Below are 14,622 nucleotides of genomic sequence, written 5' to 3' on the forward strand. Positions count from 1 at the left end.
GGGTTGGAAAAGTAAATCTCGATTTCTATTGATACTTTGGCCAATTTAGAATTTGATCATGGTCCATGTTTGATTATTTATGAGCAATGTTTTAGGAGATTTTCTTTTGCCACCCTGTTGGTTACTCGGACGTCCTTGCTTAATCTCTACATATAATAACTAATCAAAATTTTAGTATGGATTTATTTTTTGCAGCTTTTTTTTAAAAGAAAAAAGATTTACATTATATCAATAATGGAGTAAAAATGAGGATTATGAACAACTACATTAATTTGTCTCCTTGTTTGCTTGACATATTAATTTGAATAGTGAAAAATAAGATGTGTACATTGTTTGATGATTAAACCATACTAGATTAAGTATACCTCTAAATGAATATCAATTACCACATTTGCATTCAGCTAAAAAAATGACATTTTCATTTCTCATGGATTAATAAAAAAGTAATCTAATTAAGTCTTTAAATATGATTTAATCAATAAATTATCAGAATTGACCCTTTTAAATTCTAATAATAGTTAGATGAAAATAAAAGTTATCTTGAAAAATTCATAAGCTGCATAAATAAAAGTGGATTGCATTTATACTGATAATTGGTTAACTCAAAAGCTGCATAAAACAATTTTCATCATATACAAACTGTACTTTGTCTTTTTCTGTGTTTATATCATGTCCATTTTTCTAAATACCTAAAAGATCTATGCATGAGATAACTTTCTTGTTGGAGGAACCATAGACCTAGCATATGCAAGTGGTAAAGAAAGTAACTTCTTTGTTTTGCTCACATAAGCCCTCTTAGTGAAATTATTGTAATCATTAGCTTCTATTTCGTCCAATATTTGTCGATATAATAGCAGAGACGCCCACACCTGCAACATCCACAACACCGTGTTACATATTGAAATTAAACATACACGAGATGTCATCTCACAATAGTAAGAGTTCGGTCTTGTAACTTCAAAGGAAGAATTTAAATCTCCTCGGAGACAGTTGTAAAATGATTACTAGTGTGACATATTAAAGTTAACTCATCATGAATAGAAGTCAAAAACCTTAAACCTTGGTCAATGACACTTGACGTTAAATTGTCACGAGTCGAGACAACCAATATAGTCAAGATGTATCTAGTGATATAACCATTTTTACACGAGCGAGAAGTGTAAACCTTATATACACAGATGGTCAATATTAAAAAGTTACGAGTTTAATTTTGATGTACTACTAGTGTAAAAAACCTTTGCGCTATTAACAAATCATAATCACTGATATGTGTGACTTTAGAAATAGTTATGGTTAAAGTTAAATGTTTTCAATGATTTGATGATTAGATCCTTTATAAAACGTCACGTGACCTATGAAGCACGGACACAGACACGGACATCGGACACGACACGGACACGTCTACACCGATAAAAATTTGGAAAAATGCGACACCGACACCGACACGTGTCCGACACGGACACGCCTAATCTAAGGAGTGTCGGTGCTTCCTAGCACGTGACTGATTAAAAAACTTATATGACTGTTTTAATCTTTACCCTTCATGATTAGACTCAACACTCAGAATCTACTTCTCACATTGTCATGCAAAGACATAAACTACACACACATAATATATACTCCAAAACAACGAAATTTCAGCTATTAAGAAGGTTTTGAATAATGATATTTGTTTGAATTTCTTACCGGCCATCTGCTCTGTTCATTAAGCTCCGTCACTCCCTTTTCTGCCTCATCGAAAAACATTCTCGCCCTTTTTATTTGACTCTTCATGAAGTTCCTCCACTTGTCAGTCACCTTACCGGCAAATATGTCATCATCTGAAAGCCCTGCCAGAGCCAACTCATCTTGTGGTAGATACACTCTTCCTCTCCTTGCACTGTTGCAAAATTGAGGCCAAAATGAAATGCAAGGTCATTGTTTAATTCAGAAAACCGAGGAAAAAACCAACATTAGATTTTCATCCATAGGAGTTTCAATATCACACACAAGTATTTTTTTTTCATAAAATTCATGATATGACTTGAAAAATACATTGGTAGTTCTGAACTTACTCTTCTCCGACATCTCTGAGTATGTTGGTTAGCTGATTTGCAATTCCTAAGGCCAAGGCAGCATTGTATACACTTTCTGTTGGGGCTTGTGAAAGCGTTGAAATTCCCATTACTGGAACACTCATCAAACCAACAGTTCCAGCAACATAGTAACAATAAAGATATAATTCGTCAAAGGTTTTGTATCTTGATTTCTTTAGATCCATTCTCATTCCTTCTATCATATCTTTAAATGGCTGCATTGACACAAACAAAATATTAGGATATAAGTCCTCTAACACGGAAAGCGAACACATGGTAGAATTTGACACATTTTTTTCCTACTCTTTGCATGATATCTTTACTAGTTAAATACACAAGCTTATTGTAAGTAACAAAACATAATTGCATGTTCCACAAAACCATGATATATGGGAACAAAAAGAACCTGGGCTAGTTTGCAGGATATTTAAATAAAATAAAAAAAGAAAAAGGAGTGATATTACTTGAGAAAATTGAAAGTGTGTTTTACCAAAATTTAGTAAATAACTTCACATAATCCATATTACATCATAGCATGTTCAAAAACAACATTGATAAAGGTTTTTTCATGTCAATATCTTATTTGCCGAACAAGATTAATAAATACCTGGATATCAACAGGAAATTTGGCAACCGTATCTGATAAAGCAGCATCAAGCATATCAAATGGACGTCCTTGGAAAAGTTCATCCAATCTTGATTCCCACCTATCCATAGCAGTTGCTGTAATATGTGAAGCATTAGGGCCATCGACAAGTTCATCCGTCCTCCTACACCACACTGAAAAACAAGGGTATTCAAAATCTGATTAGGGAAATCGCCCATCATTGGTATAGAAGTCATGTACAGCTTACAAAATAAACATGGACACTGATTTCTAAATTTTAGAAGACTCATTCAAAACTTGATGAATATAATGAGTCATTTTAAATATCAGTTAAAAAGAAAGATTTTCAAGCTTGCAGATCCTATCGCAAACACGGTCCACTAGATGAACTTGTTGAACATAAGTTGCTCTGAAAGTTTAAAGATGTTACATGCAAATTTATATAATAGTCAATAAGTTGTTTGGAAACCAAAAATATTACTATGTACTGAACTTCCGTGTTAGATACTTCTAAACTCGGAGACAGTTTGTTAATTATCATAATCATAATGAAAACCATAATTTGTTCGTTATCATTTAAAAAATGAAAAGAGTCTATAGAGATATAAAGATATCCTAACCAAATGAGCATGATCACTCACCATATATAGCCCAGATCGCTCTTCGCCTTTCTGGAGTCATTAGAAGAGTACCTGAGAGACAAAACCTCGTGTAAATAAATTGGTCTCAAACCATGTCACAAAAGTCAAATGATTAAACCTAAAAGTTAACATCCTCACTTGAAGGAAAGATAATAGAAAGCTAACCCAAGTAAAATGTTTTAGCATATTCTGCGCAAATTTCTCCACAACGATCATAGGCCTCACTCAACAAGCTCAAATTCCCGGGCAAAACAATTTCCGGTTTGACCTCAAGCTCACCGGTAGAGCTCAGCTTCCTCTTAACCAACGACGCCTGCTTCAACACCACATCATAGACCTTCTGCTCAGACGAAATAGCCACTTCTCCTACTGCAGTGCTTGCGAGCACGTTGGATACTAAAGGGAAGTTACTAGAACTCTCTAAACCAGACTGACCAACACATGCATATTTCACATCTGTACTCAAGCTGCAAAATCTCCTACTCTTTTTCTTATCATTCTTTTTTGCTCTAATTGACACAAAGTCTCTAGATAAGAACTTCGAAGAATCTACGAGCTTCTTAACCCCGAAAGAATCGAGTAAACCATTGGAATTCGAGACCTCTAAGTTAGGTGAGGAAGCAACCCTTAATAATGTCAAAGACATGATTAAACTCTTGTTGTTTTATGAACCTCCTTGTTAAAAATTACTTCCTAGTTCCTTCTATTCCCTCAAATATGAAACCTTCAGAAAACCATTAAACTCACTTCATATAAAAAAACCCAATTGAAAACACAAGCAAAACAATGCAAAGAAACTTGCTTCTATCCAATAAAATCCTTGAAAAGCACTTTCCTGAAAAGAGAAAAACTTGTTCCACCAAAGCTAACTGTGATTGAACAAAAAAACAAACACCATATTTAGTATAAGAGTGACAAAACATCAACATAAATTAAAAACAATAAATTCATATATACAACATGGTTTTAAATTACAGTCTGCAACCGCAATTGCAATATAAAAAACTTTGAGGTATCGACAATAGCATCGCAACATTTTACAACAATATAAAGGTTGTCAGCGTAACTACAACCGCAATTTAAAACCATGACAAAAAATCAAAACAATAGACTTAAAAAAAGGAAGTTACATTAGTCACACAGAAAGTATGAAGCAACAGCTTATGTTAGCTTAGACTTAAAAAGCTAAAACTTTTAATTCATTGAAGCTAAAAAAAAAAAGCACTTTTAAATTATGAACTTATTATTATGACTTACATAGCTACACGAAAATCCAACCACAAAAATGAGCATGAAACAAGGAAGCAAAAAAGCAAACACCTTTGTTGTGTGTTATTACAATGAAATTAAGTTGACCCATTTAAATGAATTTGGCACTAATTAAACATAAGTTTGAAAATATCAACATCATGGAGGAAAAACTAAAAATGGCCACTAAAAAAGAGCAATTTAATTTGATTACCTCACAATTTGATATGAATGGTAATGACCCACCAAATTCTCCACTCTTCCAGACCTTGCTTGTAATAATAAGAATATTATTTTTTTTCAAAATAAAATAATGTGACCCTTTTTGTTATGGAATGGCTCTTCTTTGAAGGACAATGTATGGTTGTGGATTTCACACGATTGTTATCAAGTTTTGTAGCTTTGAGTAATCACTTCCATACTGCCTTGTGTCATCTTTTGCTTGTACATTGTAATTGTACTGTGTGTATTGTTACCCGCCCATTTGTGATGGGTCGGGTTTACCGAGCAAAGGGCTTGGTGGGTCGGAGTGATTCCATTGGGGGAAATTTGGGTCAAAATTAAATTAAGCATTGGTTGAATTTTTTAGAAGAAAATCAAGTTAGTGGGACCGTTTAGAATAATTTATTTTTGAATTTATACAAAATAGTTTATGAAAAATACTAACATGTGTCATAAGGATATTTTAAGGCGCACTTGATATAGAAAATTAATCTCAAAAGTTGTGCACTCAACTTTTACAAAGTCAAAATCTTGTGTTTTTTAATACAAAACTTCCATTTTAAACTCTTTATGTGCCTTAAGGGCACATGTTAGCATAACCCATAATTTTTGCATATTGATAGAGAATTTTAATAGTGTGTTTAGTTTGAGAGAACGAAAGAATAACATGGAAATCAATGAATGAATTTGGATTAAAATTTAGTCTAAGTTCATTTATTGATTTCCGTGTTTTTCTTTTTTTTCCTATTTTTTTTTTCTCTCAAATCAAATAATTCCTCCGTCCCAAAATATAAGCAAAAAGTGATCACTAAAGTGGATGTATTTGGTTAAAAATTTAGTCTAAATACATCCATTTTGGTTGACCAATTTTTACTTATATTTTGGGACGGAGGGAGTACACTCTAAGTCCTTAACTCCGTGATCTATATTTGTTAAAATAAAAAATTGGTGTTAACCCTCCAGTTGTTAAAGTTTGGCCAAAAAATTGTTTCACCTAACAATTATCGAACTTGAATTCTCCCAAAAGATCCGTTCTTTGAAGGTTATTAACTATTTGAACCAAATGACTTAGATTATATTCCTTAAAAATTTAAACATTTGAGATCCATCATCTCAATCATAAAATCAATTAATACCGACATTAGTAAGTTAATGGGTCTATTAGTTTTTAGCTATGTAACCTTGATTAAGATGACTTTCTAAAAAATTAAAACTATTTGGCAACGATAGTTTGAGGGTGAATGTTACACTTGATCATTTTCATACGTAGTTTACTATAAAACAATATTTCAAATCATCAAAAAATTTAATGATGGTCAATAATACTCTTTAGAAGTAAAATTTTGATTCTCTTCTTCTTCACAACTATAATAGTGATATGATTGTTGTCGATTCAATAAAAATTATAAATATATTTCTGTTTTTTTTGTTGAACTTGTATCAATTAAATCATTATCTTAATTGTAAAAATAAAAATAATTATATTTTTTATTGTATACTTCAAAACAATATTCATCGATAATATACCACTTGCAAAACTGTTGCATATTAAAATTTACCTTGTTCTGGGCTGGGCCTAGAAGCCCAATATCTGAGGAATTGCTAACTGGGTCGTCGAGCAAGGTCCAACAAAGAGCAGCCCCCGAAGAACTGCAACAAGTCAATGGTCACAATAGGTCTGCGTATTGTAACGTCCGACCACCGGAATGATGAACATTAACTGCTCATCATGGCTCTCCGGCCCTTTTCTGGCAACCACTTGATGACCATTAACGTCGTCAAAGGATTTTGGCCCAGCGCAGAGGGCTATATAAACAACCTTCGCCAACTTCACAATCTTTACTCTGAAAACTTTTGCTCCACACTTAACTGAATTGAACGTCGGAGTACCTATAGGTACACAACCGCTCCACTTCACCAGAGGCTTGAACAGAGCAACGCCGAACGCGGTCACTCTTCTGATCCGGTAAGATGATATATACTTTGAGAATTATATATTATTTTTATGAAAATTCAAGTAGTTTTATTTTGTGTACAAAAAAAAAATTAAATTTACAAAATTGTAATCCAATTTTTTTTTCATAGTCAGTGTTGAATCATTGTTGAGAGTTGAGACCATAGCCACCCATTTCTCATCCGAATGCCCGTATGTAAATGCTTCGTAGACTTGTAGTAGTCCTAGTAGTATCCAATAGAAATTTCATGATTATATACCCGACCCGAACCCGAGTATGACGGCAGGAACGTAAAGTGCGCAAGAAAAAGGGCAATCCAACGTGGATGAAATCACCCAATCACCGAACGATAACCTTATCGCATGCAACAAGACGGTGCCATAACGCTTCTTTGGAACAGAGACGTGTCGTCTTCTAATTCGCTTAACATTGAAATATTAGGATTCCACCGGATCATGGGAATAGGATTGGTCTCAATGAGACCGTCTCATACCAAAAAGTGTAGGACCCACAGCATTGCCCATTACGGAACTTTTCTTTACTCTTTGTTGGGCTTTGTAGGCCATGTGGGGCTTTGTCGGTTCTTATTGCACCCTACACTATACACACTGCTGAAACATAGTGGACACTGGTGGAATCAATATAAAATTTTAGCCTAAAATAACACCATCTCAAGTTTTATATAAACAATAAAAATTCATTTTTGTTTATTATGAAATGTAGTGTTTTTTTAAAAAATTATTGATTTAATAAAAAATATAATTATTTCTCTTTATTGCATTAAAAATAATTATATTAAAAATGGCAGATAGAGTCAAGTAAATTTTACTTTCATTAATTTTTGAACTTCATCTTCTAAGTTCATTACATAACTTGCGTTATATATAATATTTATTTTTAAATAAAAAAAAATTGTATGCGTTCAACTTTCTTTCTAGCTTTCCGTCGACGGTCTACCTGTGTTATATATATATTTAAATAAAAAAAATATTGTATACGTTCAACTAACTTTCTAGCTTTTCCGTCGACGGTGGTGAAAATAAATTTGTTAAAAGGAGGGATGATTTCGGAAATTTCTTTGAAGAGATTTGTTGCCTATTGTGGTGCGCTGAAATTCTACTTACCGAAATCAACTTTTTAATTTTGTTTTGTTTTGTTTGAAAATGGACAGACATAGTTTTCCACCTCGATGATTATTGAAATAGTTCTTTGAAGTTCAAAAATATAATTATTGCATGTAATATAATATGCAAATTGAGTTCAAATCCAAATATTCCATTTATCAACTTTAAAAATGAAGTTCTAGTCACTAACTTGAAAAAAATAAAAATAAAAATAAAAAATAGAAAACATATATAAGAAGAAAAAAGGGTGAATATGGAGTATGGGCGTAGCAGAATGTCCACACTTTTTTTTTATCGTAAAAATGTCCACACGTTAACTGCAGCCACTAATTTGACACGTAGCCATTTTGCACGTTGTGTGGATCTCATAACATTGGATTATTTTTTGACTATACTGTAGTTTAGAGAAGGTGCACTTTATTATTGTTTACTACTAGTCTAGATTCAGATCCCCTGACACTTGTCAATGGTGTTAACTGTTATAACTACCTTGCTTGTAGTATTACATTGTGATGGGTCAAATTAAATTTAAAATAATTAAGAATTTAAGATACTTAGAGATTTTTATGATTAATTTTTATGATTAATTAATTAGCACAGTCCCAATGGTGGGGGAGAGCTTTTGATTCAGATCTCAATAGTCATATAAAAAATTGGAAAAGGTAGGTAAAAGCTCATCTTGTGTTCAGACTTAAGATTAAAAAGGTTAGTATGATTTGCAAATCATGATTAATTAGTTAAATAGTCAAAACTTTGTAATGTTAATTTATGGCCGTTTGATTGAGTGGAAAGAAAGAGGAAGGAAAAGAAATTCCGAATTTCAATGGATGAACTTGGATAAGAGGAAGGAAAGAAAATTTCGAATTTCAATGGATGAATTTTAATCCAAGTTCATCTATTGAAATTCGAAATTTTTTTTCTTTCCTCTTTCTTTTCGCTCAACCAAACGGAACCTTAGTATTGAGGAGAGGAAAAAAGGGGGTGTCAAAAGAGGTCCAAGTTCATGTATAAACAAATGTTATGCAGGAATGGTGAGATAACATGGTAGTTAATTTCTTATTTCTTACTATATTTGAATATTTAGAAATGGTCGATTTCTTTGTCGTTGCTATATAATGATAGATTGTTGTGAAATATGGCATTCTTTTTTCATTTTTTTTGTTGAAATATATGGCATCCCTTTAGTCTTCACCAGAGTCGAACATGTATCTTAATCCTATACCAACTTAGATTCAGGGCCTGCCTGAAGGTAAGATGACCTAAGAGCACTTATATCCATCCAATATTTAAGTTCTTTAAATGGATTGCACTTGATATTTTTATATTATTTTATATTTTTCAATTATTTAAATAACTCAATTACATTTTTTAAATATCCATACAACTCATCAAACACTCAAAATTGGATCTCTCATGACCCCACAATATTTCATTTATATATGTGTTGGTATATTAAGAATCATTTGAAAGAAAAAATAAATAACAATAGCCATGATATATCTACGTGGCATATAAGAGCGTGCTTGTGCAGAGGCACCTTAATTAGTTGGGTTTATGAACGTTGCTTTCTAACAATGTAATGTTAGTTTCAATGTAGGAACAACCGAACGGGGGAAAAACACCGATATTGGTGCTCTAAGCAATGACTTTAGACCCTCAAAAATATAAAAAAAAAAATTATTAAGAGAAAAAGGTATATCATAAGTTCATTAGTTCACAACAAGAAAATGACCTTAGAATAAAGATTTGAATGCCTCCGAAAAAGAAAAAAGCATGTATTTCACGGTATAAAATAATGTGAGATTTCATATTCTATGAATAAATGAATAATATTTGAGTATTTGTATTAAAAAAATGACTTTTTGTATTGTTTATTTTGTTTGACACTTTCTTACATAAACAAAAAAAACCTCACTTTAAAATTCGCTTTACACCCATTTAATTTTGGGTCAATCCTACTCATATCCTCATTCAAACCCTTCTTTTTTGGAAAGCAAAACAACATTTTCTAATTTTGCACATAAAACATCTTTATTTTAACTAATTTGAGATCATATCTAGTTTAAGATCATTAATATTTTTTTTGGTACATAAAGGGGGGCAAAGGCCCAAAAAAAAAAACTATGAAACTAAACGAACACTCCAAGGCATGCACATGCCGAAACTGTCATAAAACAAGAGACTTTGAAGCTTTGTAGGAGGTGTCTCCAAAACATGCAAATCAAAAGAGTTTAACGTTAGACTGTAATTAGCTAACCGATAAGCTGATTTGTTTCCTTCATGCCATGTGTGATTAATCTGGACATGCCAATTCATGTTGGTAAGATCACGAATACGTCTAACCAAGGTAGGAATATTGTCGTTGACATTGCAATTTCCTGTTACCATTTCAACTAACACCTTCGAATCACTTTCAACTTGAAGATGAGTAATTCCTTGTCTTCTAGCCAAATTCATTCCAATATACATGCCCCACATCTCAGCATGGAGGGCATCACATGAGCTATTTTACGGGCAAAACTTCTCAAACAAATGTCATTGTTGTCTCGAAGAAGACCATCATATCCTGAAAGGTTCATCGAACTTTTATGAGCGCCATCACAATTGAGCTTGGTCCATCCTTCTCGAGACTGCTTCCACTTAATGAAAACAATATCCATTTGTTGAGGTCAACCATTCAAATGAGTCTGTTCGCATCTATCAATTCTCATTTCCATCTTGAGAATCACATGAGTTGGGTTGGTGGGACGTCGAAAATCATCTTCAAAGATATTTTTGTTTCTCCACGTCGACAAGTGTCAGCACGCTACCATGAAAACAGTCTGTCATTCTTTATTGTGGGTTCCCGCCATATTATCAATAATTCAGTCCTTGCAAGTGTAAGAAAAGAAATTAGTAATGTGATTAGAAGCCACTAGTCTAATCCAAACTTGAGTTGCATGTATGCAATCCCTCAAAATTATTAATTTATTTGTTAAGACTTAGAAGTTTGAAACTTTTTTCTTTAAAATAAAATATAAAGTGAAACCTATGAATATGCTGACTTTTTTTTTAATTCGAGGTTGGTGAAATAGTAGTCCTCTTCATACATGGATGGATCGTGGATGTCTGTTTGAATAAAGTAACCGCTCTAAGAACATTTGCATTTCTTGTTATGTATTCTCCTCGTAAAAAAGAACATTTCTCTTGTTATATAGTAGAAGCAGACTAAAGTTTTTATTGATTGTTTATTAAATAAAATATGAGTATTTTTTTTGCTGTCTTCTAAATTTTCCAAACACCCTCTGAACTTCTAATTTTACATCGATTAGGTAGAGAGTGTGTAAAATAGTACAAACTCGAAGAAAAAAAATAGTTTACCATCTAAGTAGTAAACTAAGTTCGCTACCTTAGGTAGAAAACCTTATAAAAATCAATTTTTTTGTCCCTCTCACCCTTCAGACTCCTCTCATGATTTTATTTTTTTTAATGAAACACAGTTCGCAAGTTAAAGTGTGAATGTTTCATCCACCCTCCAATTGTTGTTGAATGAAACACTGTATGAGCGAGTGATCAAAAAAAATTTAAAAAGATGTTTCAATTTATATATTATCCGGTGTGTGTGTGTGTTCTCTCACAAATTCACAGACTTCATTAATATGTGTTGGAACAAAGTTCACATTGTTGTGTGAATTGAAAATAAAATTGAGTCTCATATCGGGTACCAACATACTAGTGTGTTGTAGCATACTAGTGTGTATTTTGATAAAATAAATAATAATTAAATGAGGTGTTAAATCTCACTAATGTGAGACTTCATTGTGCAATTTATTTATTTATTTTCGGTTACATATATGTGCTAAGTCTTTTGGGATAAAAGTTAGTTTTATAAAAAAAATATAAAAAAAAAAGGTTTGTGTGGCTGTTCACTGTGGGTAGAGCTGTAAAAAGGGCCTTAAGGGGTCGGCCCTTTAAGGGGCGGACTCACTTATTCCTGATTATTAATTTTATTTAAATTTTAAACAATTTTTCTAGTGTCGTGAACTTATTCTCTTTTTCTTCAATCAGCACTGTCCACGATCGGCACCCTAAAAAAACTGTGTTTAAAATTTAAATAAAATTAATAATCAGGAATAAGTGGGTCCGCCCCTTAAAGGGCCGGCCCCTTAAGGCCCTTTTTACAGCTCTAACTGTGGGCAAGATTTTTCCTCACTAATTCATTGCCGAACCTGCTATGGTGTTTTGGTCGTCATCATCATGCTCGTTTTGCTTGTAGGCAATTCACTAACAATGAGGTTAGTTACTTATTTAGATTATTTTACATCCATGATTCATTCTCCAAATATACAAAAGTGGGGTTGTAATCCATGCAAAGATAAATTGAACAAAATTGATTTCTTATGGATATATAAATTGGCCATGTCTATCAGTATGTCAAATAAGAAAATTACATCTTGCAATTAAGCTTTAAAGTTTAGATAATAGTTGTGAATGAGATTTTTTCTTTCAACGATTGCATTTCATAATATTAAGAAATAGAAGGAAAGAAATCCAGTTTTGAATGTCTTCTTGCACTCATCTATATAACTATGTGAACCTATTTAAACTAGGTAGTCCATTTTGGATGATTTTATATCAAGATTGTAATTGTTGTTTTAACAATGATCGATACTGATGGTGTCTTCTTACTGATATGTATATTTGAGGTTTCCCGTAAATTAATTTTGTTGATCATGGATGAATGATTTAGTATTAATTATTGTAATTTTATTTGATTATGCTAATTGGAAAGATTTGCATTATTTTGTATTCTGATTGAATTGTTTAGAAAAGAACAAATCTTTATCTTATTAATTGTAAGCATGCGACCTTTTTATACTAGTACTTGTATTAGTATTAATTTGGTTAAGAGTGATCAAAGTATCACTAGTTCCTTCAAATTAAGAATGGTCTTAGTACCATTATCCCTTTGATTTGAGAATGGTTTTAGTACCATATTGGAATGGCCTTAGTGTCATTATATTGATTGATATTGTAGTATCATCAATACATGTGGTATTGTAGTACCACATGTGGTATCGTAGTACCGTTGATTCATAGATTGATGTCGCAACATCAATTTGAGTGGTATTGTAGTACCACTGAATCACCGATGAACATAGAATGATGTCGTAGCATCAATTCGAGTGGTATTGTAGTACCATTCAAGAAAGTGTATTCTTTGACCGATTTCTACCGTGCAGTAGCCTATCGGTAAACAGTTGTAACTGGGCTGTTTTATCCTGGGGACGGCGTGGTTGATAGTCTGCTTGCACAATTTTGGGCAGTGCCACGAAACGTCTTAAAGAGAGCGACCTAGTCCGCGACTCAACCCAGTAATCTCTTCGGTGGCTGTAAAAATTATTTTTTAACGGTTTTTTAAATCTGAAAACAACAATATGTCATTAATCACAATTAAAGATTGAACTTCGAAGATCTTCCATTAAGATTTTATTGCATAGGTTATAGTAAATTTATTGTTTTCAATTCTATGGTTTCTCTTTTTCATACGATTTCATGTTTTCATGTGATTTCAATTGTCAGTATATGTAATCTACGGTTAATCACGTACTCCAAAATTGATTTATATGACCTAACTATACTCAATTCACATAACCTTTGTAAACTTAGTTCCTAGGAAGCACCGACACTCCTCAAATTAGGCGTGTCAGTGTCAGACACGTGTCAGTGTCGGTGTCCACCGACACCGACACTTATGATTACATTAAATTATGTCATTTTTCCAAATTTTTATTGGTGTCGACGTGTCAGTGTCTGTATCGTGTCCGGTGTCTGTGTCTGTGTCCGTGCTTCATAGCTTAGTTCACACTTACACTCGGTTTAAAAAGTTCACGGTAATTCAATTTACATGAACTTATGTAAACTCGGTTTACATAACCTTTTGTAAACTTAGTTCACACTTATAATCGTTTAAATTCAAGTTAATTCAGTTTACAAAGGGTTAGGTAAACTTAGTTTACATGCACGTACACAAATTGAGTTTACATAGAATAATACGTGAAATACACTTATCAGAACACAAATCGAAACTCAGAAAATCAAAACACAAATCAAATTGGAGCTTATCAGAAAAAACAAAACCAAAATTGAAACTCAAAATCAACATAATTTCATAAGGAATTGACAACAGATTCACAATCAAACTCATGACGAAGATTTGAGTGCACGGAGATGAACGACCACGACAGTTTGAGCTACAGTGGTTTGAGGGTTTTAACAAGGAGTATGGAAGAGGTGAGAAATATGTTATTTGATAAGATTGAAAATTTAATTTATTTTAAGGGTAGTTTGGTCAATTTGGCGTGTAACCAGAATTTTTTGGGATGTGATTAGAAAAAGTCATTCTTTTATGTCTTTTTTTGATAAGATATAATCTTCTTTAATATAATAATATAATGTGATATTATTTAATTTAGGTTGAGTCAAAAAAATAGATTTGATTTGGTTTATTTTCTCTAGTTCTGAATATAAGCAATAAAAAATACATTTTTAAATTCATTGCATAAAATATGCATCTAAACTATTTTATTGTCCAAATACATACTTTATAAAATGAATTTAGAAAGTTTTTTTCTTATATTCAAAATCCAAATCTGGACTTTTTTACCAACTTCATATATACTACTTGAGTTTTGAATATAAGGAAAAACAAACTTTATAAGTTCATTGAATAAAGTATGTACGTGGACATTAAAATGGTCAAGATACATG

At 32.4% G+C, this 14,622-nt stretch overlaps 2 protein-coding genes across 6 annotated transcripts; both read right to left on the minus strand.

Annotated features, from left to right (window-relative positions):
- Positions 1-557: 557 nt before the first annotated feature.
- LOC123920834 (phytoene synthase 2, chloroplastic) lies at positions 558-5,010 on the minus strand. 5 transcript variants are annotated; one of them, XR_006813782.1, is made up of 7 exons: positions 4,786-5,005; positions 3,489-4,192; positions 3,324-3,374; positions 2,683-2,855; positions 2,055-2,290; positions 1,503-1,879; positions 558-1,352 (listed from the first exon to the last, which is right to left on the minus strand). XR_006813782.1 is itself a non-coding variant. In XM_045973160.1 (7 exons), exons 2-7 carry the CDS (start codon positions 3,967-3,969, stop codon positions 699-701), a joined length of 1,305 nt encoding a protein of 434 aa, XP_045829116.1. In that variant the 5' UTR covers positions 3,970-4,192; positions 4,786-5,010; the 3' UTR covers positions 558-698. The 5 variants fall into 5 exon arrangements, 3 of the variants coding, with proteins under 3 accessions (XP_045829116.1, XP_045829117.1, XP_045829118.1); XR_006813783.1 differs by lacking the exon at positions 4,786-5,005 and adding an exon at positions 4,581-4,739; XM_045973160.1 differs by having other exon boundaries at positions 558-869; positions 1,687-1,879; positions 4,786-5,010.
- A 4,983-nt stretch (positions 5,011-9,993) lies between these two features.
- LOC123922567 lies at positions 9,994-10,350 on the minus strand. The gene has a single exon (XM_045975273.1). It carries the CDS (start codon positions 10,348-10,350, stop codon positions 9,994-9,996), a length of 357 nt encoding a protein of 118 aa, XP_045831229.1.
- Between the last annotated feature and the right edge of the window lie 4,272 nt (positions 10,351-14,622).

This window comes from Trifolium pratense, linkage group LG4, assembly GCF_020283565.1.
Source record: "Trifolium pratense cultivar HEN17-A07 linkage group LG4, ARS_RC_1.1, whole genome shotgun sequence".
Lineage (NCBI taxonomy): Eukaryota > Viridiplantae > Streptophyta > Magnoliopsida > Fabales > Fabaceae > Trifolium > Trifolium pratense.

Excerpts from the sequence above, each read along its gene's own strand:
- LOC123920834 (XM_045973160.1), bottom strand. The coding sequence starts at position 3,969 with ATGTCTTTGACATTATTAAGGGTTGCTTCCTCACCTAACTTAGAGGTC. Across the intron at positions 3,375-3,488 it reads TGCTAAAACATTTTACTTGG|GTACTCTTCTAATGACTCCA; the intron begins GTTAGCTTTCTA and ends TTTGTCTCTCAG. Across the intron at positions 2,291-2,682 it reads AATTTCCTGTTGATATCCAG|CCATTTAAAGATATGATAGA; the intron begins GTATTTATTAAT and ends GTGTCAATGCAG.
- LOC123922567 (XM_045975273.1), bottom strand. The coding sequence starts at position 10,350 with ATGTGGGGCATGTATATTGGAATGAATTTGGCTAGAAGACAAGGAATT.